The sequence below is a fragment of the Geotrypetes seraphini genome, chromosome 2 (assembly GCF_902459505.1).
Source record: "Geotrypetes seraphini chromosome 2, aGeoSer1.1, whole genome shotgun sequence".
NCBI lineage: Eukaryota > Metazoa > Chordata > Amphibia > Gymnophiona > Dermophiidae > Geotrypetes > Geotrypetes seraphini.
The window spans coordinates 108,767,368-108,782,479 of NC_047085.1; the positions used below are offsets into that span (position 1 = coordinate 108,767,368).

The 15,112-nt window shown below is 42.5% G+C and overlaps 1 protein-coding gene across 10 annotated transcripts in view; it reads right to left on the minus strand.

Annotated features, from left to right (window-relative positions):
* YTHDF3 (YTH N6-methyladenosine RNA binding protein 3) overlaps positions 1–15,112 on the minus strand; it is a 158,552-nt gene that overhangs the window by 72,354 nt on the left and 71,086 nt on the right. For all 10 annotated transcript variants that reach the window (XM_033933422.1, XM_033933423.1, XM_033933421.1 and 7 more), the window contains one exon: positions 7,649–9,229. In XM_033933422.1, the coding sequence (XP_033789313.1) occupies positions 7,649–9,229 (1,581 nt within the window). The remainder of the gene's footprint in view (positions 1–7,648; positions 9,230–15,112) is intronic.

The following is a 15,112-nucleotide window of genomic DNA, read 5'->3' on the forward strand; positions in this document are numbered from 1 at the left end:
ATGCCCAGCATCTTTTCTGTTTCATGTCTCTCCCCATATCCAGCTTCTATCTTACCTCCTGTATCCCCTTCCCCAGCTACAGGCTTTCTCCTACTATCTCTCCTGCCATCCTGCACCGTGCCCATCTACTTTGGAGCAATATCTATCCCTCTTGTACCCTTCCCCTTCCCCCTGTGGTCTTGCATTTCTCTCTCCCTCTCTCTATTAGTCCAGCACCTCTCCTCTGCTTTCTTCCCCCTCTTTTTGGTTTGGACTCTGTCTTCCCTTCACTTCACCCCAGGTCTGGCATCTCCCCTCCCCTCTCTTACTCTCTCTCTTGCCCCTTCCTCCTCCTCCCACTGCACAGGCCTGGCAGGCATCTCTCACTTCACATACAAGTATAGCAAATGTGTTATGCTGCCCTCCCCCCCCTGCGAAGGCTTGCTCCCCCTGCCACAAAGGCCTGCTCCCCCCGCAAGCCTGCATGTTCCCACAGCTTCACTGCTTTTACCTTAAGCTAATAAAGCAGCCTGCAGGATCGCCGGTGTTATATTGATCCCTGCAGCTGCCGTCATCCTCAGCGGCACGTTCCCTCTGATGCGATCCACCCTTACTGTGAAAAAGTATTTCCTGCCATTGCTTCAAAGTTGACTCCTATCCCTCTTTTCCTTTAGTGTATACTTTATGATGCTATGGACATGTCAGCCTTTTGCTAGTTTTTCATAGTTTTTAGTGAAAAAATGAGCTTTTCAGAGCAACATGTTACATCATGAGGAACAATCATTATACACTACCAAAGATATACATGTCCAGAAAATGCTGCATACACCCGATAGTGCTATGGTCCGTTCTTGTTATTCATGCATTCACGATGCGTGATTTTGCCTATCCACAGTTGCATCAATTGCAACCAAATTCCCTATTTGTGCTATTGAGTTTGTGTATTTGCAGACTGGCCTTAAATAAAGGGGTTTTTTGCTTTCACTTTCACTTTACGGTCAGACTTTGCTTCCAGATATGGCACCCAGATACTTCAAGTGCTGTCCTGTGGCAGGAACCTAACCCTATTTTCCCAATAAGATCTACTGTTCACTTTCCAGGTTTTGAGGCGCAATGTGTACTGCTGGAATCTAACTTCTATTTTTCTACAGACTCAACGTTTCATTATTCATGAACTACCGCAGCTGCCTCCTCTTCAGTTCTCTCGCGGCATAGCGGTGCATCAGGCTGCCTGCTTGGTCCCGCGCCGCTTCCCGCAAGAACTGAGTTGGGGGGAGGGTGAATAGAAATGTTGCTGCACCTAATTTTTTTTTGGGGGGAGAGGGAAGAGAAATGCTGCTGCTGCACCCAATTGGGGGGGGAAGAGAGAAGGAAGACCAGGGAAAGGAGAGGAAAAAGATGCCAAGACCATGGGAGGGAGGGAAAGGAGCTATGGGACCATGGAGGGGGGGAGAGAGAGATGTCAGGGAATATGGAAGAGGGGGAGGAGACGGATGCCAGACCAGGTGAAAAGAAGGAAGGAGAGAAAGGAAGCAGAAGAGATGCCAGATAATGGAGTGGGAGGGGGAGATGGAAGGAGAGGAGAGAGATGCTAGGCATGGGGGAGGGGAGGGAAGGGAAACTAAGAAGACATAAAATGCCAGACCAGAAGGAAAGAAAGGAGGAGGTGCCAGAGAAGGAGGGAGAGGGAGAGATAGGAGAGGAGAGAGATGCCAGGGCATGGGGGAGAGAAGGGGATAGAGAAGGAGGTAGAGATGCCAGACCATGGGGTGGAGTGGGAAAGGAGAAGAGAGAGATGCCAGAGCATAGGGGAGGGGGTGGAGACAAAAAAATGGAGAGGGGGGTTAAGCTGAAATGAATCATGTACAAAGGAGAGAAAAGCCACAGGATATACAGTTTATTAAAGGGACAGAGAAAGAGGGAAGATGCCATGAAGAAAGATTTGGCCTCTGCAAGCTAATTGAAAAATGGATAAGTCCAATAAAATGGTATTTTCTTATTTCCCATTATTTTTTTTATTTCTATTTATAAAGTGGTAATTGTTATGTAGCAGTTTTTTCAAATTTACATCTACTGTCTTTATATTTTGCACAGTATTAGGGGACGTGTCACTTTTTCTGTGGTGTTGCATTGTATGCAGAGTCTGGTTTCTTGGTTCAATTGAACTTTTGTCTACATATTTCTGTTTTTAGTTTGTGATTATTCTGTGTATATTAAAAGGACATGGTTTTCTGTTAGCAATGACTGTACAAAATCAATTAACTGTGCAAGATCTGGCTTGTCTGAGTTTTACAATGCATGTGTTGGTGTTCTAGTGCTCACTGCAGTGTTTAAAATGCTGCCTTTTCCTAGGTGCACCCTTGTTGTGTGACTCATGGATTATTACTAAAAATAACTTTTTTATATAGAGGAGCGGGTTGTTAAAAAATGATCAGCACTGGCTGTCATATATACTGGGTACACCACTGGATTTAATGACCCTATTCTAAGTTTATTGTTGACATAGGTGTTGTTCCCACACACACACTATAAAGAATTAAATTAAAGTTGTATTAACATCAAGCAGCTTTCAAATGACATTATAAGCAAATAAAAAATGAAATACTTTTAATACATTGCTTATTATTATCTGCATCTTTACCTAAACTGTTTTGCCCTAGCTCTCACTTTGATCTTTATCTGCTACTTTTTTATTTTGCTGTAGTGCAATCACACAGGTCTCCATCAAGGCTCAGTAACACCTCTCCATAAATTATGTGGAAGAGGTCTGGAAGTGGGGATTGCATATATTTCAAATTCTCAGTGAGACCTCAGGAAGGAATCTAGTGATCAAAACATTATTAGAGATGCTGTAGAGCCGTTTCTTGTATGACTGGATGAGCTATATTTATCTTTTTTGTTGTTGTTGTTTAAATTCATGCAGAAATAAATGGCTAGATTGAACCTAATGACTTCATTAACGCATTTCCCTTTTTTAAACCTCTATACCAGTAGTTCCCAACCCTGTCCTGGAGGACCACCAAGCCAATCGAGTTTTTGGGATAGCCCTAATGAATATGCATGAGAGAGATTTGCATATAATGGAGGTGACAGGCATGCAAATCGGCCCCATGCATATTCATTAGGGCTATCCCAAAAATGGCTATCCCAAAAACTCGACTGGCCTGGTGGTCCTCCAGGACAGGGTTGGGAACCACTGCTCTATACCATTTCAAAGAGGGCAAATATCTAATTATTCACTTCTAGAATTGGATACTTCTTAAATTTAGTAAAAATATTCTGGCACAAGTGTCAAACCTTAAAGGAAGTCATATTGAGCATTGGAAAATAATAATAATTAACTAATAAAAATAGTACACATTTAATCTTCCCAACCACCAAATTTCCCCGTCCTGCCCCTCCCCACCCAGCTACTTTTTCATGGCACCCAGCTGGAAAAAATTTCTGGGGAGAACACTGAGTATTAATGGGATAGGGAAAGTGAAATGAGCAGACCTCAAACCAAGTACACCTACACTTACAGCCTCATTTACAAAGCCGCGCTAGCAGCTGCCGTGCAGCAACAGCCCCGAAGCCCTTTAAATCTCTATGGGTTTCAGGGCCATTAGCACAGCGCAGCCGCTAGCACGGTTTTGTAAAAGAGGCTGGTAAATAAAATCAGAATTAAAATTATGTGCCAAAGTTTTAAGCCCTCTCTAAGACAGCAGACTGCAATGGCATAAAGAAAAATAAAAGCCAAAAGGGGAGAAAAAAGAAGGAGCTGCCCAAAAGTTTCTGAATAAGACCTAAACTATTATAAATTTCACTAGTATTTATGAAACATTGCTCTCATTGTACATGCTGACAGACAGCATATTTAATACACTATATTGACCAAAATGCATACTAGTGACATTTGTAGACATGTGCCCTTTTATTACAGACAACACTGCACCAGTGTAAGCAATCCTAAGCAATTACAATACAATTAGATAAGAAATAAGTTTGCTGCGATCTACATTTTCCACATGCAAACAGCAAGAGATCTACTTCTAAAGATGTTGCAAGCGTACATATAAAGCAGAATCTCAGCTATCCGGCACCCACAGAGATTGGTAGATGCCGGATAACTGTTTTCCCGGTTGATTGAGAGTGCTGTGTTAAACGCAGATCTCAATCCCCACCCACCCCAAAGCACCAGCACGTTAGTGGTCCCTAGCCGCAAAGCCCTCCTCCCTCCCTCAAGCCACAAAGTAGAAGAAGCAGGCGGCAGTCCTGAGCCGCGAACCCCCTCACTCCCTCCCCCTTCCCTCTCTCTCATCCTTACCAGAAGTGCAGTCGGTCAGCAGGAGGCAGCCTCAAAACAGGCTGCTTATGGCCAGCTCCGATAGGGCCTTTCCTCCAACATGTTGACACCCTGCTGGGCCTGGCCACGAGCAGCCTGTTTTGAGGCTACCTCCTGATGACTGGCTGCGCTTCAGAGGAAGGATGGAGGAAGCATGAGTCCCGCCGCTTCAAGTTCTTCAGGGCTTGAGGGAGGGAGGGGATTTTGCAGCTCAAAACCGCTGCCGCTATGGGGGACTTTTCTTTTTCACCAGTGATTTTTTTGCCAGTTGGGTGAGAGTGCCAGTTAACCAAGAGCCAGTTAACTGAGATTCTACAGTATTCACTATAGCACCAGAGCACTTTAATTGATGCCCTGATTCTTCTTATAACTATAACAGACGTTCCTTTTCTGAGTACAGTATTTATGTTCCTGTTAAAAATCAATAAACTATATAAACTTAAATAGGTTTGTTGCTTTGTTCTAAGGAACCTGAAACAATTCTGTTTGAAATGGTGCTACACACCTGGGGGGGGTTTCCCCCCAGTGTTAGTGTAGTTGCTGTGTGTGCCTTTTCATCGGCTCATTTGTACATAGGCAGAAAGGTAAACCTTTAAGGATCACCAGGAAGGACGACTTTAATTTTTCTTCCACTGGTGTTTCCTTAACTAGATGGAACCTTATACAGTGGATGTACGCTACAGCTAAACTACAGTGAGGGCTAATACATCAATTTAAAAATAGAACAACATGAAAGCTGAGACTTCACAGTGGTAAGAAAGCTTCCTCCCAAACCAAGAGAGACACGTCTGTTGCTGCAGATCCAAGGGCAACAATTAGATTAGTTTAGCTTAGTTTTGCCAAACTACAAAAAAGAAAAAAAAATCCCACAAACCCACACACCTAGAAACAGGATCAACTTGAAAGTATGGGTAATTACTTGAGCATTAATGCTGCTTTAGTATGCTTGCTTTTCACCCAGGAAATAAGAGGGAGCTAGGTACCATATCGACTTCCATACAATACCATTTCAGAAAAGTTAAAAATACATAATGTAGCCTCATTATTAAGGCAGGATCATCACTGAAGAAACGTGGCCACGTGCTCTTCTGCTTGACAGGTAAAAATTTACAGCTATGTGCCATCAGTGGGCATCTGAAGCCATTTGAAATTTCATACCCTGAATTAAAATATGTAGCATGGCCCTAGAAAGATATTCTAGTACTTTGCCAGAACAGAAATTCTAATGGGTAAATCTGACCCAGAATTTGATAGTGTAAATGCTCCATTTGAATTTTAAAAAGCACGCAAGTCTCCCATAGCAGTTTCAGTAAGTTGTTTGAACTAAACAAACATGTATTTGACACCATTATGATTTGAACTTTATGTACCCTGTGAAAAATGCTAATTTATTCTGTGCTCCAAATATGTGAAAGTTTGTGTGTGATGGAGATGATTGGAATTGGGGGGGGGGGGAAGAGGTTGTCTCTGCTGCTGAACCAAACCCAGATACAGTAAAACCTTGGATTGCAAGTAACTTGGTATGCAAGTGTTTTGCAAGACAAGAAAACATTTTATTAAATTTTAACTTGATATACAAGCAAGGACTTGCAATACAAGTATATACAGTATGCACACATCACATCACATCTCTCTCTCTCTCTGACACTGCAGGAGTGTAGTGACTGTTCTAAACAAGCAAGGTCTTGCAATACAAGCACATACAATATTTTGTATTAAAGTTTTTGGGTTGTGGAGTTTCCATTAATTCTTATGGCGAAATTCTCTGATATACAAGTGTTTGGATTACAACAAGCATGTTTTCGGAACAAATTATTCTTGCAAACCAAGGTTTTACTGTATTTTGAAATGGTTAATAGCTCTGGTTTTGTTCGCAGTGGGAGTAATATTCAGCCTGTGGCAGTCAGCAGTTTTAAAGCTACTGACCACTGCAGGCAGAACTGAGCCTGGATATTCGATGTCAGGCCATAAGAACATGAGAATAGCCATCCTGGATCAGACCAATGGTTCATCTAGCCCAATATTCTGTTTCCACAGTGGACAATCCAGGTCACAACTATGGGGCTCCAGGACTGAATAACTAGGTATGTGCAGTCACCAGGAAGTTAGCCAGGCACCAGTCGATACTTCTGACCAGTGCCTGGTTAGCTCAGCGAATAAAGTTAGCATAGACTTTTTGCTGTACTATCAGATTATTTAGTTGGTAAACTGACTAAATATCACTACTAACTGGTAAGCACCAGCTCTGCCCATGCTCCGCCCAAAGACACCCCCCCCCAATACTAAAGACAGTGCAGGGTCGGTTACTGCTGATATTCAGCACCAATGTCTAGTTAAGCACTGACAATACGCAAGCAAAGCAATTTAATTGGGCAGAAGGCTCCCCAGCCATTTAAATCACTTTGAATATCGATCCTAGTATTTTTAAGGTGGCTCCCCTCTATGTAAAAGGAGAGACTGCTTCATTATGAGCCTCAGTGGACCTTGAAGTCATCATAGCCCAGTGGTCTCCAATGCATGACCCCCAGGGCTGCATGTGGCCCCTGAAGTCCTCTGTTGCGGCCCTCAATCAGTTGGCTGAAATGCTCTTCAAATCCTGTAAATGCGTTAATTTCAATCTTGCCCATTTGATACAGTAACTGCAAGCAATCTCAAGTGTGTTACTCAAGTGTTCATTTATGGAATTTGCTGCGACAATTCAAAATAAAGTGAGTTTTGAAAATATATCCTTGAAGTGCTGTAGAATTTTTAATGTTTAATACCCAGTATGAACAAGCAGATCAAGGCAATTTACAAAACCTTTTGGTGACACTCAAGAGCTTTCTCATATTCACACTCCAGCCCTTTACATGAAAAAGGATGGAGACCACTGGCCTATCCCTACCAGCTGCATCAAATAATTAAGCATATGGAGACATCAAAGAGTCTATTCATATTATGTCCTTTGTTTATGGACTTAAAACTCCTCCAGAAACGGAGGTTGCATATAGATTACCTGCTGTCTGCATAACTTATAAGACCTAGCTCTTTAGTGAGGCCTTTAAATATAATTTTTTAAAAAATCAATTATGTTCATATTGTTAATCGGCTGGTCCTAATATTTTTACGTTATGATGTGATTGTTTGTATTGGCGTTATATGCATCTCTTTATATGTATTGTACATTAGCTGACACACTAATTTGGTGAGGCATTTCAGAAAGTGAAATAAAAACAAATTAATAGTCAACACAGAACTTACTGAAGCAATATTTTGCATTACAAGGAGATCCAAAAACACAATGTGAACAATGTATATTTATTACAAGACAAACTAATGTTATCACTTAAAAAATGATATACTTACCCTACGCATGGCTTCCTCCTCCTCCTGACGTTTTTCATAATGTGCAAAGTCATCAAAGATTGAGGTGGTATGCTTGAAAGTAGCAATTATTTTAAGCACTTGCTTGGCTTTTTCTAGAGGGACTTCTTGAGTGTCTCGTGAATTGGTAACAGGCTTGTTGTCATTGTTTTCCAAACGAATGTGCCGCAGTTGGTTATTAGGAACATCTTTGACAAAAATCCACTTAATGTCAAATTTGCCCTTCCACTTATCCTGAGACCAGACACCAGCATATGCATTATAGTCCACCACAGACTTCATCTCAGCCACACCACAAAAATGTCCACTTCCGTTCACACTGAAGAGTAAATAGAGAGGGCCTTTAGCGTTCAGAGAACGGTAAGCAGCATCCAAGCGTTTGTTACCATGTTCAGTACTACACCAGATGGAGTACTTAATAGAGCGGTGTATATCGTCCTCAGAGTAGCTTTTAATTATAAACACACGTCCATTCTTCACATTCCAATCAAAGTCTTTGGGATTATAGTTGTTTATGGCCTTTAGTTTTTCTAGGACTGGATGCACTTCGGTACTAGAAGGTGATGAGTTCACAGGGACAACACCTAAACTAAAGTTCTCATTGCCAGCTCCATTGTTCTGACTGAAACCCACTCCTCTGTTCCGAGGAGCCACCCAGCGACTTTGCAATTGTTGCTGTTGCACCTGGTGAGGCAGAGCTTGATGCTGAGGTCCTTGTTGTTGTAGTAGCTGAGGTGGCTGTTGAGAAAGTTGGCTTTGCACTATTGGTGGTGGCTGTATTAATGGCTGAGGCTGCTGGATTACAGGGTGAGGAGACAAAACTGGTTGGGTAGGAGAGGTTTTTACCACTGCCCCCTTTTCATCCCAAGTTCCAATATTCATATTATGTTTTATAGGAGGTGGTGGTACAGTAGAACCTCCAAGTCCTATGTTACCTTTAGGTTTAAGTTTTGGCTGAGGTTTAGCAGGTTTCCGAGCAATGGCAGCCCATGAAGTTGGCTTAGGTGCTGAGTTATTAATTGGCGGCACATTAGTTGCAATGCTGGTCATACCTGCACTGTTCAAAACAGAACCTACAGTTTTTGTCACAGCAGCTGTCATATCCCCACCAAGTTTTAATCCAGTCATGCCTTGCTCAATGCTGCTAATGCCAGGCACCTTGCTCAAATTATCACTACCAAATCCAGCCTGTCCATCAGCTATGGCTCTACCTAGAGAACTAGGTGGATAGCCATAGCTGCTGCTATAAGCGGAGCTCTGTGTTGACTGTCCCTGAGATCCACTGGTACTCCATGTGGAGAAATCTGCATTCCCATGAAAAAAATTAAATCCATGTTGATTGAGGAACGGTGGAGTGTTTCCAAGAGCTCCAGGTTGACTGAACACACCATCTGGTATGTAGTGGTGCTCACCATTGCTCATCTGTCCATAGGGTGTCAAGTATGGCATTGGTGGGTCTCCTGCTGTGGACCATGCTGCTTCCCCAAGGGAGTATGGAAATCCAAGAGATGGAGCATAATAACTAGGCATGTATGGGTCTGACATTGGTGGATAGCTGTTACTCTGCAAGACAATATAAAAGTCAATAATGCTAATTTTCTACATACAGAAATATATTCAAACAAGTAGATCACAAGATATTCTTGGTATCTGCTCACAATATTCACACATACTATGTTTTGCTTCTTTTCACCAATAGTCAAATTACATCCTGTATGAAAACTCAAGTTATATAAGGAGACCAACACTACAATTCCTTTCTTCAAAAACAAGGAAATAAAAACACACCTTTAATATTGCCGTGTCTTATGAGATAAATATTTCAGATATTATGGTTAACAAGAAATAAAAATAGATCTGTAGCCTATTAAAATCATCCATAGTACTTCAAGATTGGAGGGTGGCCAACATAACACTGACTTTTTAAAAGGGTTCTGGGGTGATCTGGGAATTTACAGACTAGTAAGCCCAGAGTTCCAGGCAAGATAGTGGAAACTATTATAAAGAATAAAATTAAGGAAAACATAGACAAACATTGTCTTAATGGGTCAGAGTCAGCATGTGTTCAACTAAGGGAAGTCTTGCCTTACCAACTTGTTCATTTCTCTGAAGGTGAGAATAAACATGTGAATAAAGGTGAGCTGGTTGATGTAGTGTATCTAGATTTTCAGAAAGCTTTCTAGAAAGCTCCTGATGAGAAATTTCTGAGAAAATTAAAGAGTCATGGGATAGAAGGCAATGTTCTATTGTGGACTAGGAATTGGTTATTGGACAGAAAACAGAGGGTAGAGCTAAACTGTCATTTTTCTCAATGGAGGAGGGTGAATAATGGGTACTAGGACCAGTGCTATTTTACATTTATAAATGATCTGGCAGTTGGAATGATAAGCAAGGCGATTAATTGCAGATGATACTAAACACTTCATAGTTATTAAAACACATGCAAACTGTGAAAAACTGCAGGAAGACATTAGGAAATTGGAAAACTGGACATCCAAGTGGCAGATGAAATTTAATAGGGCCAAATGCAAAGTGATGCACATTGAAAAGAATGATCCAAATCAGTTACTGGATGCTAAAGTCCACCTTAGGGGTCAGCACCCAACAAAGATCTAGGTGTCATTGTAGGCAATATGCTGAAACTATGCACTCAATATGCGGCAGCCAAAAACACATACAGGATGCTGGGAATTATTATGAAAGGCATTTTTGATCACAGCTCTCATGTGACAGGAGCATAGGAAGATCACTCTTGCCCCACTTCACTGCTAGACCTCCAGGGCTTTAAAGATAAGGGCTGGAGGAGGGTGGTTTAGAGTCAACCAGGATCGGATGCAGAAAGGATCGTTCCTATCCCAACTCACCGCTAGACCACCATGGCTTCAGGCAGACCTGAAGTGAACATTGGGGGCTGGGTAGGAAGGAAAGGAAGGAGGGAGGGAGGAAAGGAAGGTTGGGCAAGGTACTTAAAAAAACCCCTCCCCCACCCAGGTTTATAGTCAAGTCAAAAAAGAGAAAAAAAAAGGTTGTCTCGGTTTATATTTGGGTCAGTTTATGTTCAAATATATATGGTAAGCTTTGGAACTCATTGCTGGAAGATGTGGCAACAGCAGTTATCATAGCTGGGTTTAAAAAGGTTTGGACAAGATCCTGGAGGAAAAGTCCATATTCTGCTATTGAGACAGATATGGGGGAAGCTACTGCTTACCCTGGGATTGGTAGCATAGAGTTTTGCTACTATTTGGGTTTCTGCCAGGTATTTGTGACCAGGCATCAGTTACTGTAAGAAACAGGATACTGGGCTAGATGGACCAATGGTCGACCCAATATGGCTATTCTTATGTTACATTAGGAAAATCTAGTCTCAAAACCAGCTCCATTTATACCCAAGGTCAGGTTCCATTTCCCTCTGTAGCTCTCAAATTCTACAATGTTGCTCAAGTTAATTCTTAACTTACAGGAAAAGGAAAGTTGGCCATAACTCCTTCACTCAACTTTTTCCTTACAACAGAGAAAAGTGGGTAATAACAAAAATTGAGAGTCTATTATACCAAATTTCATATCTAAGTGAAACTGGGTAAAAGGCCAAAGAGCAGCACAGAAAGCATCATCTAAGAGATCTGTGATCTTCTCTGTATCCTAAAGGAAATCACTGCAACAATTAGCCTACATGTGACAGAGAATGTGAAAGAACAAAAGAGGACCTAAGATCCAGGTACAAAAGTACCCTTTAGAAAACCATTACTGTGAAAATAAAACAACTTTGAAGCCCAGTTTGTATAACAAAAAGAACTACAAAGATTATTTAACAAATTATCTCATGTGCACTACTGCAGGCAAAGCTTTCTGCAGCAATAGGAAAACCAGTGTCTTATGATCACTGTCAATTAAAAACCTTTATAAAAATTGGAGGCTGAACGAATTTCGGTTTCAGTTATTATATCAAACTGGGGATTGTCAGAGTTTGCAGTCTGCATCCCTCTGCTGTACCCACAGTATTCAAGCCAGAATATAATTTAAATAATGAAGGGCCGTATTTTACCTGTAAGCAAATAGTTTCCATACACATGCGACTAATGGAAGCTGAAACTAAAAGCCACAGTGCTTTCTATAGTGGCTGACTTTGTGCCAAAATTGAAGTGACAGCTGATGTCATAGCTCCACAGCTAAAACTCAAAGTTATAGATGATTGCAGTTGAAGCAGGCCATTCAGGAGGAGTTCCCTGATTGGAAAAATTTTAAAAATCAGTATAGTTTGCCTTTCCTGTGCTTCCAGGCAGATTTTCTGGGTCACCAGGCTGCTCAGTGGTATAGCACAGTTACTTACCGTAACAGTTGTTATCCAGGGACAGCAGGCAGATATTCCCACATATGGGTGACGTCACCGACGGAGCCCCGCAGCGGACAGCCTCGAAAGCAAACTTGCTTGAAGATCTCGAACTTTCGAGTGCTGCACCGCGCCTGCGCGCGTGCCTTCCCGCCCGAACTAGGGGGCGCATCTCCTGAGAGGATCCTCAGTTCAGATACCTAGCCAAGAAGCCAACCAGGGGAGGTGGGAGGGTTGTGGGAATATCTGCCTGCTGTCCCTGGATAACAACTGTTACGGTAAGTAACTGTGCTTTATCCCAGGACAAGCAGGCAGCATATTCCCACATATGGGTGACCTCCAAGCTAAGTAAAAAAGGGATGGAGGGAAGTTGGCAATTTGCGAAAAAAGATTTTGCAAAACAGATTGGCCAAAATGGCCATCCCTCCTGGATAAAGTATCCAGACAATAATGAGAGGTGAAAGTATGAACCGAGGACCAAGTGGCAGCCTTGCAGATTTCCTCAATAGGAGTTGATCGGAGGAAAGCTACAGATGCCGCCATAGCTCTAACTTTATGGCCCGTCACTCGACCTTGTAGAGGAAGACCAGCCTGAGCATAACAAAAAGAAATGCAAGCAGCCATCCAGTTGGAGATGGTACGCTTCGATATAGGACGACCCAACCTGTTTAGATCAAAGGATATGAAAAGTTGAGGAGACGTTCTGTGAATCTGAGTGCGTTGCAGATAGAAAGCCAAAGCACGTTTACAGTCCAAGGTATGAAGAGCCGCCTCTCCTGGGTGAGAGTGAGGCTTTGGAAAAAATACAGGCAGAACAATAGACTGATTGATGTGAAATTCTGAAACGACTTTAGGCAAGAATTTAGGATGAGTACGGAGAACAACCTTGTCATGGTGAAAAACTGTAAAAGGTGGATCAGCCACTAGCGCTTGTAACTCACTGACACGACGAGCAGAAGTGAGGGCAATCAGGAACACAGCTTTCCAAGTGAGATACTTGAGATGAGCTTTGTCAAGTGGTTCAAAAGGAGATTTCATAAGTTGAGCTAAAACAACATTGAGATCCCAAACCACAGGAGGTGGTTTAAGAGGAGGATGGAGATTGAGAAGTCCTTTCATAAAACGAGAAATCATAGGATGTGCAGAAAGGGATTTTCCATCCAAAGGCTGATGAAAAGCAGCTATAGCACTAAGATGGACTCGGATAGATGTAGTCTGAAGTCCAGATTGTGATAAATGAAGTAAATAGTCCAGAACTGATGTCAATGAAGCAGATCTGGGTGGTAAATTATGTGTAGAACACCAAGCAGAGAATCTTGTCCACTTTTGACCATAACATTGTCTAGTGGATGGTTTTCTGGAAGCAAGTAAAATATCTTGTACAGACGGAGAGAATTGAGAAAAGTCTGTTAAAGAGAAAGGTACCAAGCTGTCAAATGTAGAGACTGTAGATTGGGATGAAGCAAAGATCCTTGATTCTGCGTGAGTAGAGAAGGAAATATTGGTAGAAGTAGAGGCTCCTTGGTGCTGAGTTGAAGTAGAAGGGAGACCCAAGGTTGCCTGGGCCACCGAGGAGCTATCAGAATCATGGTGGCATGGTCTGACTTCAACTTGACTAGAGTCTTGAGAATCAGAGGAAACGGAGGAAAAGCATAAAGGAACTGATTCCTCCAGTCCAGTAGAAACGCATCCGCTTCGAGACGTTGAGGAGTAAAGATGCGGGAGCAAAATTGAGGCAGTTTGAAGTTGAGAGGTGACGCAAACAGATCTATCTGCGGAGTCCCCCAACGAGCAAAAATTTGGCGAAGAGTAGGAGAATTGAGTGTCCATTCGTGAGGTTGTAGAAGACGACTCAATTTGTCCGCCAAACAGTTGTGTTGACCCTAAATGTAAACTGCTCTGAGGAAGATGTTGTGGAGAATCGCCCACTGCCACAATTTCAGAGCCTCTTGACAGAGGGAGTGAGATCCCGTCCCTCCCTGTTTGTTGACATAATACATGGCTACTTGGTTGTCGGTACGTACAAGAATCACCATGTCGTGAAGAAGATGCTGAAAAGCTTTGAGAGCATAAAATATCGCTCTGAGTTCCAACAGATTTATAGGACACCTCCGGTCTGCTTGGGTCCAGAGCCCTTGAGTGCAAAGACCGTCCACATGGGCTCCCCATGCATACATTGACGAGTCGGTTGTGAGGACCTTCTGATGAGGAAGAGGGTAAAACATTAAACCTCTTGAAAGATTCAAAGAGAGCATCCACCAACGGAGAGACTTTTTTAATGAAGGAGTGATGGAAATTAGTCGAGTTGGTGGATCCACTGATTGTTGCCATTGAGATGCCAGTGTCCATTGAGGAATGCGAAGATGAAGCCTGGCAAAAGGAACCACATGAACTGTAGAGGCCATGTGACCGAGCAGAACCATCATTTTCCTTGCTGGAATAGTGGAAAGTTGGAAGAATTGTTGAGAAATCTGAAGGAGTGCATCCTGACGTGGTTGAGGAAGGTATGCTCTCAGATTGATAGTGTCCAGAGTCGCTCCTATGAACTGGAGAGACTGAGAAGGAGTCAGTTGAGATTTGGGAAAATTGATGTGAAATCCCAGACTTTGAAGAAAGAGAATAGTCTGTTGGGTCGCTACAATAACCCCTGAAAGAGATGGAGCCTTGATGAGCCAGTCGTCTAGGTATGGAAATACTTGGAGACCCTGGTTGCGAAGAGCTGCAGCTACAACCACAAGGCATTTTGTGAAAACTCTGGGGGAAGAAGCCAGTCCGAAGGGGAGAACTCTGTACTGAAGATGAAGATTTCCTACTTGGAATCTGAGGTACTTGCGAAAAGCTGGATGAATGGGGATATGAGTATAGGCCTCTTTGAGATCGAGGGAGCACATCCAATCCCCTTGATCCATCAAGGAATATAGAGTTGGCAGAGTGAGCATTCGAAATTTCTCTTTGACTAGAAATTTGTTGAGAGCTCTGAGATCCAAAATCGGTCGCAAATCCCCCGTCTTTTTGGGAACTAGAAAATAACGGGAGTAGAATCCCGAATTCCTTTGGGAGAGAGGAACTTCCTCCACTGCTCGCAGGAGAAGAAGAGCCCGAGCTTCTTGAAGAAGAAG